Here is a 14,938-nt window from a genome sequence, read left to right as displayed (position 1 = left end):
TTATCCGTTTTACACCTACAGATAGGGAAAAAAAATACAGGCTGATCGCTCCGTCGCTGTCTGCCACTGCTGTCTGCAATCCGCAATTTGCCCCAGAAAGTCCTCCAGTCGGTGCAAGGCGAAGTCCAGTGATGCACGCTCCTGGCAACAGGGACGCAGCCAGGCCGCACATGCGCAGATTGTTCCAGATCGGATAATTTTCCGGGGCAAATTTCAAACAATCCAGGCAGCAGATGAGGACAGCGGGGGAACTGAGTGAATATATTTTGAAGGGATACTTTACATATAACATACTGTAAAAGTGGAAGGATTGTACAATCAAAATGTTATTACTAGTGGGCATCTTTAGTAGCCCTTCTGTGGCAGTCAGGAGTGTAACTAGAAATCACTGAGCCCCCCTGCAAAACTTTGGATGGGGCCCCCTCCCCCCCAGAAAGGCTGGTGGTGGTACACAAGACCCTGCTGAACACTGAATAGGGACTGTCCACAAAGCTTTGTCTGAAAAACGTTGTATTATTCCTCATCAGTGGCTGAGCAGATGCATTCATTAGAACAATAGTGCAGAGAGCAGAAAGTTTTTTTTTTTTTTTCCCATCTCTGTGCCCTTAGTTGTCAGTATCTCAGGACAGCGAAAAGAAACCTCTCCTCCCACAGGGCCCCCTGCAGCTTCTGGCCCCCTGGCGGTTGCATCCCTTGCAGGGTCTATTGTTACGCCCCTGGTGGCAGTTGAAGTTGTTCATAAGCATGTGGGTCAATGGGTCATCTTTGTCCTCCACTATTGAACAGACAATGTCAAACATTTTCAAAAAGAATGTTTCTTTACTCCAATGATTTTTATTCGACTCTGTTATCTGTGGTTTAAGCATAATGTATAGTTAACTATTCTCTTGTTCAGTCCGCAGAAAAAAAAACAATATTAGCTATGCAACTGTAAAATGTAAACTGACTGTACAGTAGAGCATGCACTGTTCTCATATTATGCTACAGAATAAGCACTGCACTGTATCCCTTGACTCTCAACAATCTACAATAGAATATTGTCATTGTCAAAGGATAATGATCCACTGACCCAAGATCTAGAATCTAGCAAATCAAAACCTCTAGCTGCCCATCAATTAACTGGACTCCAGTTAAATGACGGTCAGTTTATAGCGTTCAATTGGTAGATTTACCATCATTTTTTGGGGTCTACGGAAATTTGCATTTTAGAAGACTTGTTTGCTTTATTGCTTCTGAACCAGTCAGCTTTCATAGCCACCAGGATGCAGCTGAGAAGCCAAAGCTTGGCAAGTGTGGTTCAGCGCTTCATCATAATCCATTCTTGGCAGTCCCAAGCACTGTAGACAGAGATGTACATCAGAGGATCCCCATGTAGTCGGTCATATACTGGTGCAGCAACTTTTTTTTTTTTGTTTTGTTTTGTTTTAGAATATCCCAGCATGCTCGCTTGTAAACATTATTCTAATGTTTTGGGGTTTTTTCTGCATACTAACATTTTGTAGAACTGTTGAACTCAGAAACAAGCCAAGAGTGTCTAGGGTAAACAATTGAAAAGTTAATCTAGATCTTTTGAAGAAATGTAGTACAAAGAAGGGCAGTCCTGAGATTACCCCATAACTGGAGTGGAGTTGTTGATTGTCTTCCAATAAATATAGTGTAGGTCAACCTACTATGTAGGCATAATATACTTCATTAAAAGGAAAAAACTTTGTCTGATAGTCAAGCACATTGTTACTACATGCTCTTCTGTTTAATATCTCTCGCTCCTGTTTTATAGCAGTGGATGGCATCTTTCTTCTGAAGTTTTTCTATGCTGCTCTTGTGAAGTTAAGATGAATAAAACCTTGTTTTAGCCCCGTTTAGCCTTGAGAACAAGCAGAATTGCTCCCATGTATCCAAAGACATATCTGAGCATATTTCAGTGGTGTAATTCTCACAGCAACATTGTAATCCTGCTGCTCATCACCAGTCTCCACCCACTGGTGGCCAGAATAGATTGCAACGATCTTTCTGTTCCACTTTTTCTTATTTGGTTCTTTGAGTCTGATGTAAATGCCAGAACCACTAGAGCCAGGCTCTGCATCACAATACTGATAGAAGAGGTCATTGGATTCCACAGAAACACTGCAAAACCGGTATACCAACTCTCCAGGCCTGTCCTCATCGAATCCTGAAAAATGCACTCTACTTCCTGGCATCTTATTGACTTCAGGACTAATTCCAAGATCCATATATTTCTTCTTTTGTGTGCGCTTTAATTCCAGAACTGCATAGTCATAGTCTAGAGTCATATTTTTGGATACATCCTTTATCCAACCTTTTGGAATCTGAATAGCTTTCACCCTTGTCCACCCAAAAGAAGGCTTTCCAGACATCGAAGATTTTGAGTTTGTCTGTTCTACATCTGCTGCTGACCTTTTCTGGACTGATTTTCTTCTTTGTTTCTTTCCTTCCTTCTTTGGGGTATCTTCATCATCAGACATACCTTCTCTGTTTTTCTTTGATCCTTTGTGTCTTTTGCCACCTCGTTTTGTTTTGATCTTAAGTATCCCGACGCGTAATTTTTTGGCATTTTTTATGTAATCCGTGCCATCATGTACACAGTGGGCAGCTGTTAGAACATGTTTTGGGGAAATAAGAATGCCGCTGCAGCCAGAAGACAATTTAACAGCAGTGCTAAAGGGGTAATTTGTCATAAAATGTCTATCTGATATACTGAATCTGCTATCTGTACCATAAACTTGTCGCTTTCTACGCAGGTTGTGCCTCTCTTTTGTATTGCTCTGATTGAATCCCCCTGGAAGCCATGTTTGTACATTTACTTTGGTCATGGTGCGGGTGCCATTTTCATACACTGTCTCGAAAGACAAGTAGCTTTCAAGCTCACTTAGTGTTGGTGGTGGCATGTTTTTCTGACATTCAATTCCACAGGTGCCATGGAGTTCCAGCTTTGGCTCCGCTTCAAACTTTGGACTGTTTAAGTGAACAACATCGGAAGTGACTATGTGAGGTATTTCTTTGATGTGCCATGTCATGCCCTTTTGATCTGAGGCATCTGCTTTGCTTGTGGTTGGCAGGAAGATCGAGAAGAAGAGGAACACTAGATGTAGGCGATCCATTTTTCACCGTTTCCTATAAAAAAATTATATATCAATGAAAAAAGCTGTTTTCCCATATAACTATCTTCACAATTAGCACACAGTCTCAGTTAAATTAAAACAATAGATTGTAATACTGTATTGCAGATCCATAGCTTTAGGCTACTATTTTCACACCTGTAATTCGGAAACATGCATTTTTAAATGCGTGAGAGTCCTCAGTAATTGAAATATGAAAACAAACTAAAAGTGAAACAACCCACTAAGTAGCATGGGCTGTCAGTTGTGAAGCGGTTTACAGTGAATAGTCAATAGGGAGAGTCAAAGTTAGTGTTAAAGGACACCCGAGGCGAAAATAAACGAATGAAATAAATGATTGTATCTATCTTCCTTCTAAAAATGACTTAAGATGTTCCATGGTTTTATTTTATGTTTAAATCTACTTTTTAAGTTTTTTTTATTGTTTTTGCTCAGACACATTCATTGAAGTATGTCAGAGTTAAAATCAACTATTGACGACACAAGACTTCTTGCCTGGAGTGACAAAAAGGCTAGAAATGCCCCTGTTGAGTTTAATGATCTGTGGGGGACATTTATCAAGAGCGTCTGAGACAAAATATTTGTAGGTTTTTAAGAATCTGTGCAGAACTGTCTCAGACATCCTAAGAAATCACTAAATCGTGCAGATTCTTTCTTAAAGTGAATGGGAACCGCATTTTTAAAAAAATGAAGCAAATACTTACCTAAGGAGAGGGAAGGCTCTGGGTCATATAGAGCCTTCCCTCTCCTCTCTCGGTGCTCTCTATCCTGTGCTGGACATTTTCAAGCTGCACAAATTTGCATACAAATTTACATTATTCTGCATGAACTCGAAATATTTGCATCTCCTTTCTATATCATACCTAATGAACAGTAATTGCTCATGCTCCACCTCCACAAATGGCTTATCTGCTACCTATATTTGAGGAAACTATTTAGTATGGGGGGAGCTTCTTATTACAGGAAGTGACAGCTGGCTACTTATACTGAAGGGAGAATATCTGCCTCCTAAAATGGGGGCCTTTCTCAAACTAAAGGACATCTGCCTATATTAGGGTTGTGGTTCTTAAAAGAAGTAGGCTCTCTAATTATTCGTCAAATAATAGTAAAACATTGGAAGGAATAGACACCTATAAACTTTGCTGAGTGGGTAAAAGGGATGGATGATTTATGTGAGATAAATATAGAAAACATGGAGGAAGGATCATAAAACACAATTCATTGTTGGAAGGAGAAATGGGGGAAATTGCGGAATATATGAGCTTAGAAATTTTGAGGGCGTGGCCGTTTGGGTGGTTTTTGTTGGAGTAAATGAATGTAAAGCTGTGTAGGGTATGTTTTTTGTTTGGGTTGAAAAGAGGGACATATGTATAATAGTATGAATGAGACCTATTCAGGTATAAGTAGTTAATTTCAATTCAGCCTACTTCTAGTAAGCCGTTTTTCTTTATTTTCTAAACATAATTTTTTGCAATTATATTTAACCAGATATAACTAAAAACATCTATGTAAAGATGAGTTTTAGAAAGTAAGAATACACAATCTTTCTTTTTTTTAATTCTTATTAGCATATGAAAAATGTTTTCTCAAACTATGATGCTAACACTCCTGACGCAAGGCCTCGAGAGCAAAAATAAGAATGGAGAGAGGCTGGTGAAAAAGTCGGGTAACGACCTGGATGGTTATGCTGAGTTTGAAAAGAGAGAAATAAAAAAAAAAAAAGAGATGGTCTGAACGGTTCGCCCGCAAACTGTTCCAGGCGAACTTTGGGTGGTTCGCGTTCGCCGGCGAAGGTGAACTTTTGCGGAAGTTCGATTCGGCCCATAATGCTCCATTGAGCACAACTTTGACCCTTTACATCAGTCAGCAGGCACATTGTCTCCAATCAGACTACACTCACTGCTGGAGCCCCACCTCCCCTTATAAAAGGCAAGGTTCTCCTGCCGTTTTACTTACTCGTCTGCCTACAGTAATTAGTTAAGGGACAGCTGCTGACAGAATCTGCTAGGGAAAGCTTTGTAGGCTTGTTAGCTTGCTCCTAGCTCATTGTTATTCCTTATATTGCACCCTCCCTACTGTCTTCCAGGGAATTGTAGGATTTCAAAAGCCAGCTTACATACCTTGGCCGGGAATTGAACCCAGGTCTTAGTGCTTGGTAGGCAACTCTCTTCACCACTATACCACCACCAACACTACATGCTGAAGCCAGCCTAGCATGTACCATTATGATATATTCAAGAGAAAAATGAGCTTGCTTAGGGATTTGTAGGATTTCAAAAGCCAACTCACTTGCATTGGCCAGGAATTGAACCCAGGCCTACCGCATGGTAGGCTGCTATTCTAACTATTATACCACCAACACAACACACTACAATTCTACATGCTGAAGCCAGCCTAGCATGTACCATTATGATATATCCAAGAGAAATGAGCTTGCTTAGGGATTGCTAGGATTTCAAAAGCCAACTCGCATGCATTGGCCAGGAATTGAACCCAGGTCTACCGTGTGGTAGGCTGCTATCCTAACCATTATACCACCAACACAACACACTACATGTCTACTGGACATCAGACAAGAGCCCATGGATTTGGAACCGAACTGCATAACGGTACAATTTTTCACTAAATGCGATCTTTCGATGCGATTTGAATGATTGTAACTAATTGGAAGGCAATTATCAATTGTTCACATTTACTGAATGATTCTATCTTCAAATTCTACCATAAAATGCAACTTTCAGATCGATTTTATCCTATTAAGCAATAGACCAAAGAATCTTCTTTCAGTGGCAGGTTCACTGAACAGGTATGCAGTGGTGGGTTCACAGCACAGGTATGCAGTGGTGGGTTCACTGAACAGGTATGCAGTGGTGGGTTCACAGCACAGGTATGCAGTGGTGGGTTCACAGCACAAGTATGCAGTGGTGGGTTCACAGCACAGGTATGCAGTGGTGGGTTCACAGCACAGGTATGCAGCCAGACAGGAACAAGTTAAGCCTAACTAATCTTTCCCTGAGAGACAGTCTGCAGCAGCTCGCCCTACTCTCACTAACGCAGGCAGCACACGAGTGACCGTAATGGCCGCCGCTGCCTGCCTTATATAAGGGGGGGTGGGGCTCCAGGGGCTAGTGTAGCCTAATTGGCTACACTGGGCCTGCTGACTGTGATGTAGAGGGTCAAAGTTGACCCTCCATGTGCATTATGGGGCGAACCGAACTTCCGCAAAGGTTCGCCTGCGGGACGCAAACCACTGAAGTTCGCATGGAACCGTTCGCAGGCGAACCGTTCGGCCCAACTCTATTAAGGAGGTGTGCCCACACATCCTAGGTACCGGGGCACAACTGGCTTACCCACACTGAGGGGGGCACATCTGCTCCATATACTGGGAGCTTACTGGGATCACATCTGGCTACCAATACTGGGGGGAGGGGTGGCTACATAATTATGCAGGCTTAGTGGGTAGGTGGTCAAACATGAACCTTTTCACATATTTTTCTGGAGGGGGGAGACACCTCTGGGCCCCTTTATTATTAATAAAAAGGTCTCCCAAATTCCACCATAAGTTTACCTCAGACTCCATTGAGGACCAGGAATTAATAGACCTTGGTAATGTGGTGGGGAATCCATTTATTTTTCTTCATTTAAAAGTCTCTTGTTTAATAAAAAGAAAAAAACTGTTGTATAAAACTTTTTTTCTTCTGACAAAACACTGACTGGTACCACAAAGCTGATGGCCACAAGTCACAATCAGGGCCGGTTCGCCCATGAGGCGGCTGTTTTTCACAAGTTTTCCTCAGGCAGCAAAAAGTCTAGAAGCGGCCCTGGTCACAATTTTCAGTGCAGCCATTGCAGGCCATGCACCACGCATGCACACAACCAGCTATGGTTTTATTAATGTAAATATGCAGGTTTGGGGCGCTGACAGCTTTGCAAAAGATTATTAAATCCTCCCTCTCTCTGTGGCTAAAGTTGTTTTGGCTAAGTGTAATATTTACTTTGTCCAGTAGGGGGCAGGCCAAGCTCACAGTAAAGCAATCCGAACATGAAATCACTGTACAGCATTTAGTTTACGCATATTTTATGTTCCTTTCTGTTCACTGCAAATGCAAACAGCCTGCCTACTTCAGACATAGTCCCTTTATTTATAATATTCTTGCCATCAGGACAAGCCAGATGTTATTGTGTGCAAAGCATAGAGTATACTTGTCATTTCACAAGGGTGCATTTACTCTGCATCAGTTGCAATGCAGAATAATTCTGCATGTCAACTCACTGCTCATGCAATTCTATGGGCATATTCGCATGTCTACCTTGTAACAGATTGCGTTATTTGAACTAGTTGAATGCAAACTTTGAATTAAAGGGGAACTGAAGTAAGAGGTATATGGAGGCTGCCATATTTATTTCCTTTTAATCAATACCAGTTGCCTGGCAGCCCTGTTGATCCTCTGCCTCTAATACTATTAGCCATAGCCCCTGAACAAGCATGCAGCAGATCAGGTGTTTCAGACTTTAAAGTCAGATCTGACAAGACTAGCTGCATGCTTGTTTCTGGTGTTATTCAGATATTACTGCAGAGAAATAGACCAGCAGGGGTGCCAGGCAACGGGTATTGATTAAAAGGAAATAAATATGGCAGCCTCCATATACCTCTTACTTCAGTTCCCCTTTAAGCTGCAGCTACTAGGGCAGTGATGGCTAACCTTGGCACTCCAGCTGTGACAAAACTACAAATTCCATCATGCCTCTGCCTCATCGAGTTATGCTTAGAGTGGTTATAGTATTGCAATGCCTCATGGGACTTGTAGTTCCACCACAGCTGGAGTGCCAAGCTTAGCCATCAATGCACTAGGATGTGCTCAGTAGGCAGTAGCAGTGTTAGGGAGTCTAGCCCAAGGACTCCTTACTTAGTAGGTGCTGGCTTACTGAACAGGAAGAGCTGAGATTTGAACCCAGGTCTCCTGTGTCAGAGGCAGAGCCCTTAAAGGACAATATTTATTTATTTTTAAACCATACCAGTTGCCTGGCAGCCCTGCTGATCTATTGGCTGCACTAGTGTCTGAATAACACCAGAAACAAGCATGCAGTTACTCCAGTCAGATCTGACAATAATGTCAAACACCTGATATGCTACATGCTTGTTCAGGATCTATGGCTTAAAGTATTAGGCCTGGAACCCACTGAAAACCGCAAACGCAAAACGCAACCGCTAGCGTTTTGTCTGAGCGGTTTGCAAGCGGATTCATGCGCGTTTTTGGTCGTGTTTTGCAACATTGTATTTTTTCCCCAGCGGGTGCCTAGCGTTTTGCGTTTTGTGTTTTTATCCTGATTGGTCCTGTGAATTATTTTTCATTTTGTTACAGTGTGCTGAACCGCAAAACGCTAGCAGAACCGCTCAGTTTAGGTTTTGCTGAGCGTTTCCGCTAGCGGTTCAATACTTTACATTGAAGCGCTAACGCTCCCAAAATGCTGCATGTCCTGCGTTTGCGTTTCTGAGAAACGCAAACGCTCCTGTGGAAGTTGCCCCATCCATTAACATTAGCCCAGCGTTTTGGCAAACTGCTAGCGTATCGCAGTGCTGCCAAAACGCTGCCAAAAGCGCTCCTGTGGGTTCCAGCCCTTAGAGGCAGAGGATCAGCAGGATAACCAGGCAACTGGTATTGCTTAAAAGGAAATAAAATATAGCAGCCTTCATATCCCTCTCTCTACAGTTGTCCTTTAAGGCTGAGTCCGCCAGGAGAAAGGCGCTATATAAATGTTTTGTCTTGTCTTGTCTTGTACTGCCTCCTCTATGGTGCCTAGTCTTACCCTCATTTCCTGGTGATTAACCTTAACCCCTTCCTGCCAAGTGTCTAACCTTAAACACCTCTTCCAGTGCCTAACCAAAATCACCCATTCTTAATGCATAACCCACCCCTTATTGTCTAACCTTAACACCCCAGCCTGGTACCTAAGTTCTAGGGATAATCAATGAGATGCAAGTATTTCTCAGTCCTGGGTGGGACTTGATTGGACCATTTTCAAGCTGCATATATTTACAGAAACATTTACATAAATTTGCATAAACTTGGAAATATTTGCATATCATTGATCATCCCTATACCTAACCTTATCCACAAGCTACCCTAATAATAATTCCAACATTTCTATAGTGATTTTCTCCTGTCGGATTCAAAGCGCTCAAGAGCTGCAGCCATTGGGATGGCTACTGTTAGTGAGTCTTGCCTTGGACTTTTGACTGAATAAGTACTGACCATAGCCAGGATTCGATCCCTCATCTCCCAGATCAAAGGCAGTGCTCTTAACCAGTACACTATCCAGCCCGAATCCAGAGTCCATTCCCTATCCCTCCAGGTGTAGTGCTTATTCTTATTGGAAAGATTGGTTATTTCAGTGCTCACTGCTCACTATAAAGGTGCTCAATTTTGATTGTACAATCTTACCAAATCTTAGTAATAGAAGAGTAAACTGAGTGAATTAATAATACACTGAAGGGATACTTCAGTCCCTCATATCAAATAGAAGTGGAAAGACTGTAAAATCAAAACTGTACCATTAAGTGGACACCCCAGATTTATAAGGTAGGTATTCTCAGCATGGCTCACATGCCAGTCTTCACCCAGATAGAAAGATATTACATTGGCCTCAATTCACGGATCTTTATCAAACACTTTATCAAACGTTTGATAATTTACCTCACGGGTAAAATCTAATTTTGAATACACTAAGGTGCTATAAATTGAATGTTTTACCGATAAAACATTCGATAAATATATAACACCTTAGTGAATTCAAAATTAGATTTTACCCATGAGGTAAATTATCAAACGTTTGATAAAGTGTTTGATAAAGCTCCGTGAATTGAGGTCACTGTGTTGTTATTTGGGAAGGATGGCCACTTCCTGCACACACTGCATGATAGATTGTGATTAAGACATAGCACCATGCCTCTTCTTATAGAAAACAGCATCCAAAGCTAGTTTCAGAAGTGTTTGACCTGGTCACATCTCTGCCTGCCTATCTATTGGGACATGAAGTAAAATAAGCTATCAGGCTGCCTTTAGACTCATGCTTGCGATTTTCGACAGCGGTTTTCCACCTTTTTGTATTTATGATTTTGTGGTTTGTGATTATTTTTATTTCTTTCAGATGCAATTTTTAGTTTGTTCAATTGTGGGTTAATGCAGTTTTTGAATTGCGATTTTCACATGCATATCAATGAAGTTAATTTACATGAAAGGCCTCAATTCACTAAGCTTAACTCCTGTCTTTAACCACCCTGGCGTTCTGATTAAATCGCCAGGGTGGCTGCGGGAGGGTTTTTTTTAAATAAAAAAAAAACTATTTCATGCAGCCAACTGAAAGTTGGCTGCATGAAAGCCCACTAGAGGGCGCTCCGGAGGCGATCTTCCGATCGCCTCCGGCGGCAAGAGATAACACGGAAGGCCGCAATGAGCGGCCCTCCGTGTTTCGCTTCCCTCGTCGCCATGGCGACGAGCGGAGTGACGTCATGGACGTCAGCCGACGTCCTGACGTCAGCCGCCTCCGATCCAGCCCTTAGCGCTGGCCGGAACTGTTTGTTCCGGCTACGCTGGGCTCGGGCGGCTGGGGGGACCCTCTTTCAACGCTGCACGCGGCGGATCGCCGCGCTGCAGCGGCGATCAGGCAGCACACGCGGCTGGCAAAGTGCCGGCTGCGTGTGCTGCTTTTTATTTGGTTAAAATCGGCCCAGCAGGGCCTGAGCGGCAGCCTCTGGCGGTGTTGGACGAGCTGAGCTCGTCCAGACCGCTCAGCAGGTTAATAACTCTTCTGAGCTGTTTTACAGTTATCACCATGGTGATATAATTGTGACAACTGTAAAACAGCTCAGAAGAGTTATTAAAGACAGGAGTTAAGTTTAGTGAATTGAGGCAATTAATGTATCTAGTTTCAAAATTTGATGCAATTTTTGCACAACAAATGCAATTTTTCCAGTGTTTTCATTAACTTACATTATATGCAAATGGAATTACCACTTTGAAAAAAAAATATGTATTCATGTGGGGCCTTTCTTTCTCTGCAGAAAAATTGCATCATAAAAATCACCATTGACCTGCATTAGATTTCGCAAAAATGGAAAACGCACAGGAATACTGTTGTGTGAAAGGTGTGTCTGTAGTTTAGGGGACCCAGCAGGAATCCTCATAGGAAAATTCAGCTAAAGTGATTGAATAGACAGCACCCTCTGGAACTGCTAAGTTTCTAATAGGTTGCAGTAAACCACGCCCACACCATTTGGCCAATCCCAACACTCTATGCTGTAAGAGGGTACTGTGATTGGAGAACTGTTCCCTATGAGGTTTCCTGCTTGGTCCCTAAAGTAGAGTAGCGCTGGTGTCGGTGTATCACTAACACATGCAATAACACTTTGTTCCCCTCACTCTGTATAGTGAATTACAAACCTCACCAGAATATTGGTCTGACCTCACATACTCTGTTAAGCCTCCTGGTGTTTAATATTCCTTTAACAAGCTGCAGCCTCATCCACTGGGAACATTCTCAGTTTAATTCCAACAATTAGGAGACAAAGGCTGAGTAATATGGGAACCACATTTTTGGGTCACATCCTAAAGCTACAAAGTGTTTTGTTTTCTACTCATTGACTGCAGAAATGAAATACAGAGCAGTGCACTAAGTTCATTGCCATCTCTACAGTGAGGCATCCAGGCAATAGACAAGGGTCTCTGCAATGTACACTATACCCTTCTGCTTTCAAAGTACAGTTTGTAAAGTACAGCACAATGTTCCTTGTTTCCAACAATTGCTATGCTAATCCAAGCAGTGATTACCTTGCTGAATGTGTAACTGATGATTACACACTTCATTTGTGCTTGTTTGCAAATGCATGTGTTGTGTTGGGCAGCTTTGTGCAGGTTGACAATCAGCTGACAGCCTCTCCTAGCTGATTAGGTGCACTGCTTGCACTCTGCATAATAGAATAAATCTTTTATCTCGCCTAAATGACTTGTGCTTTAGATGAAGTGACAGCTGTCAATGTACAGGTGTGTGCATGGACTTACCTAATGAAGAACCAGGGTACTTTCCAGACCTGCAGGTCTTCAGTGATGAGACTTCTCTGGGAGAGGCATAATATGAGGTCCAAATGTCCTGGAGGTAACAACGGGACTCAATGCACTTCCAACTCATACAGAGAGGAGAGGAGGGACGTGCAGATGGGAGGGCAAGCTAGAAATGAAAGACTGGGTGGAACACCATAAAGATGAGCCTTCCTACCAAGGTATAATAAGACATCTGAGGATAAGGCAATGGGAGCAAGGAGGGGAGACTGAGGTACCAAATCAGGCTAGACAGTCCGCCTTCTAAAACTGTGTGCACTGGAGCAAGGCTGATGCACAAGCTGAACATCCATTCACCACAGGCAGGGGGCGCGAGAGTACACATCTCTAGCGGGGATCTCGCCTGCCATGAGAAAGGCACAGCTTTCTGCCTGTCTGGCTCTGCAGTAAACGAGGTGTTTTCCCGTCTTTCCGATTGCAGGTCCATCTGTTTCTCCTTCCCAGCAGCAGTAATTAAACCTCGCAGTGTGTCAGATGTTTGTACTGTCATTTATTAGTATGATGATGTAGAATGCCATCATGTGCGATCTACCTGCTGCAAATACAAGAGACTCATATGACATATGTATCTATATAGAGAGGATATAACATAGCTGAGTAATAGAATACAACTAGAAATATGAAGCGATACCAGGGAAAAGAAGTGAGCTTGCTGCCTACATGAACAATTGGTTAAATGCAAAGCTGCAGCTATGCAAACGTGAATAAGCCAAATCAGTTGAAAACCAGTGGCATAGCTAAGAAGCTGTGGGTCCTAGTGCAAGTTTTACATTGGGGCCCTCCAAGCATGCTATACATAACAATTGATACGGCTCACCAAAACCAATCAAGGTCAACCACAGTGTCAGGGCTCATTCACACTCAGGGCCGAGGCAGAGGCTGGAGAGGCTCCAGCCTCAGGGCGCAGTGTAGGAGGGGCGCACAATTCATTCAGCTGTCATTCCCAATTGTGTTTGAAGCAGAAAGAAATAGGAAAAGGGAATACATGGCAGTGACTGCAAGCCAGATAACTAGAGATTAAGGTGTTGGGGAGGTTGTGGGCCCTGTGGCGCCTCTTAGTCTAGTAGCAATCAGTGTGCTAAACACAAACTCGTAGCCTGCACCATTTTCAGGCGATTTCCCGGCGATCGCGTTTTAGTGCTATAGAAGTGCAAAACGTGATCCTTAAAAAAATTCGCCAGGTGTAAATGGCAATTTTTTGGCATTAATTGCCAAAAAAAGCCAGAGCAAAACGCTAGCAAAATCGCTAGCGTTTTGCGATCAGCAAGTGTGAATGGGCCCTCAGAGGTGCAAGAAGTGGATGAGGGAGAGTTTAATGATCACTACTATTCAAAGCAACTATAGAAGTGATTATTATAAGCACAAGACCAATAAAGAGCTAATACTGTGTGGTTGAGGGTGGGCCCCGGTGCAGTTGTAACCTCTGCACTCCCTATTGCTACTCCACTGTTAAAAACTATCCCTGATCAGCAATAATACAAATCTTTGAAAAATGGTAATTTGCTCTCTTGAAGAGATCTGGAAACCCCCTGACTAATTATTGTGTACATGTGTTCCTGTATACATCATGTGCATCACTGTACACCACTGCTATAGGTCTGTCTGTTTGTCTGAAAGCTTTGCCTGTCTCTACCTACATTTTCAGCGATGGTCTAGGAGAACTCTTGGAGAAGCATGTGATTCATTTGATCAGCTAATACATTTTGCAACTCTCTGATTTGCTTTGATCACATCCTTTTCCCCATAACTTTTTGTGGTCAGCAATAGTTAAATATATCTGACCTGTTATCTGCATATCATATCTCTTTGTGCAATCTTTAACCCTTTTCTCTAACACACTTTCACCTGCTGCAGCAGGGACTACATCCCTTGGGTAATAGTTTAGGGGTGAATCCTCTACAGACACTACAGGCTAGTGGTGGCCAGGGGCGTATTAATCGCCACAGCTGTTGCTATGGGGCCCGCCCAAGCCCTACGTCACATGGGGCCCGCAGCAGTGTTGCCAACGGCCCCTCTGAGCAGGAGGAGAGCAGCGCAGTGGAGGGAGAGTAGTGGGCAGCAGCGGATAAGGGGGGCCATTCCCCCCCCCCCCTTCCCTCACCTTAGGGCTCTCCCTCCCTTGCTCTCTCCTCCGGAACTAAGTGCTGGGTGGCGTTTGGCAGAGGGGCGGAACTTGCCTCCGTCTCGCTCCAGCGCCAGAAGTTCTGACCTGGTGCCGCTGCTCTGGTCTGCATCAGACCAGACAAGCGGCAAATCATCCCGCGCCTGCAACGAGACGCAGGTAAGTTCCACCCGCTGCTAGCCACCCGCACAACACTTCGTTCTGGAGGGGAGAGCGAGGGAGGGAGAGCCCTAAGGTGAGGGAAGAAGGAGGGGGGGGGGGAGATGACCCCTTTTCCCCACTGTGCCCACAGCTCTCCTTCTCTGTGCTGCTCCCCTTCTGCTGGGGGGGGGGACACATTACCTATTCTGGGGACATATACACCTGCCTACATATACTGGAGACATATACCCCCGACTACCTATACCCCTGCCTACATATACTGGGGACATCTACCCCCGACTACATATACCCTTGCCTACATATACTGGGGACATATACCCCCAAGTACATATACCTGGCACATATACCCCTGACTACATATACAGGGCACAAATACCCCTGACTACATATACTGGGGACAT

The 14,938-nt window shown here is 43.5% G+C and overlaps 1 protein-coding gene across 1 annotated transcript; it reads right to left on the bottom strand.

The window, feature by feature from the left end:
* Positions 1 to 814: 814 nt before the first annotated feature.
* Positions 815 to 12,543, bottom strand: PRSS35 (serine protease 35). The gene is made up of 2 exons (XM_068279382.1): positions 12,197 to 12,543; positions 815 to 3,132 (listed from the first exon to the last, which is right to left on the bottom strand). Exon 2 carries the CDS (start codon positions 3,117 to 3,119, stop codon positions 1,860 to 1,862), a length of 1,260 nt encoding a protein of 419 aa, XP_068135483.1. The 5' UTR covers positions 3,120 to 3,132; positions 12,197 to 12,543; the 3' UTR covers positions 815 to 1,859.
* Positions 12,544 to 14,938: the final 2,395 nt, after the last annotated feature.

The sequence above is a fragment of the Hyperolius riggenbachi genome, chromosome 4 (genome assembly GCF_040937935.1).
Source record: "Hyperolius riggenbachi isolate aHypRig1 chromosome 4, aHypRig1.pri, whole genome shotgun sequence".
NCBI classification, from domain to species: Eukaryota; Metazoa; Chordata; class Amphibia; order Anura; family Hyperoliidae; genus Hyperolius; species Hyperolius riggenbachi.
This window is presented reverse-complemented; position numbering and strand designations above follow the sequence as displayed.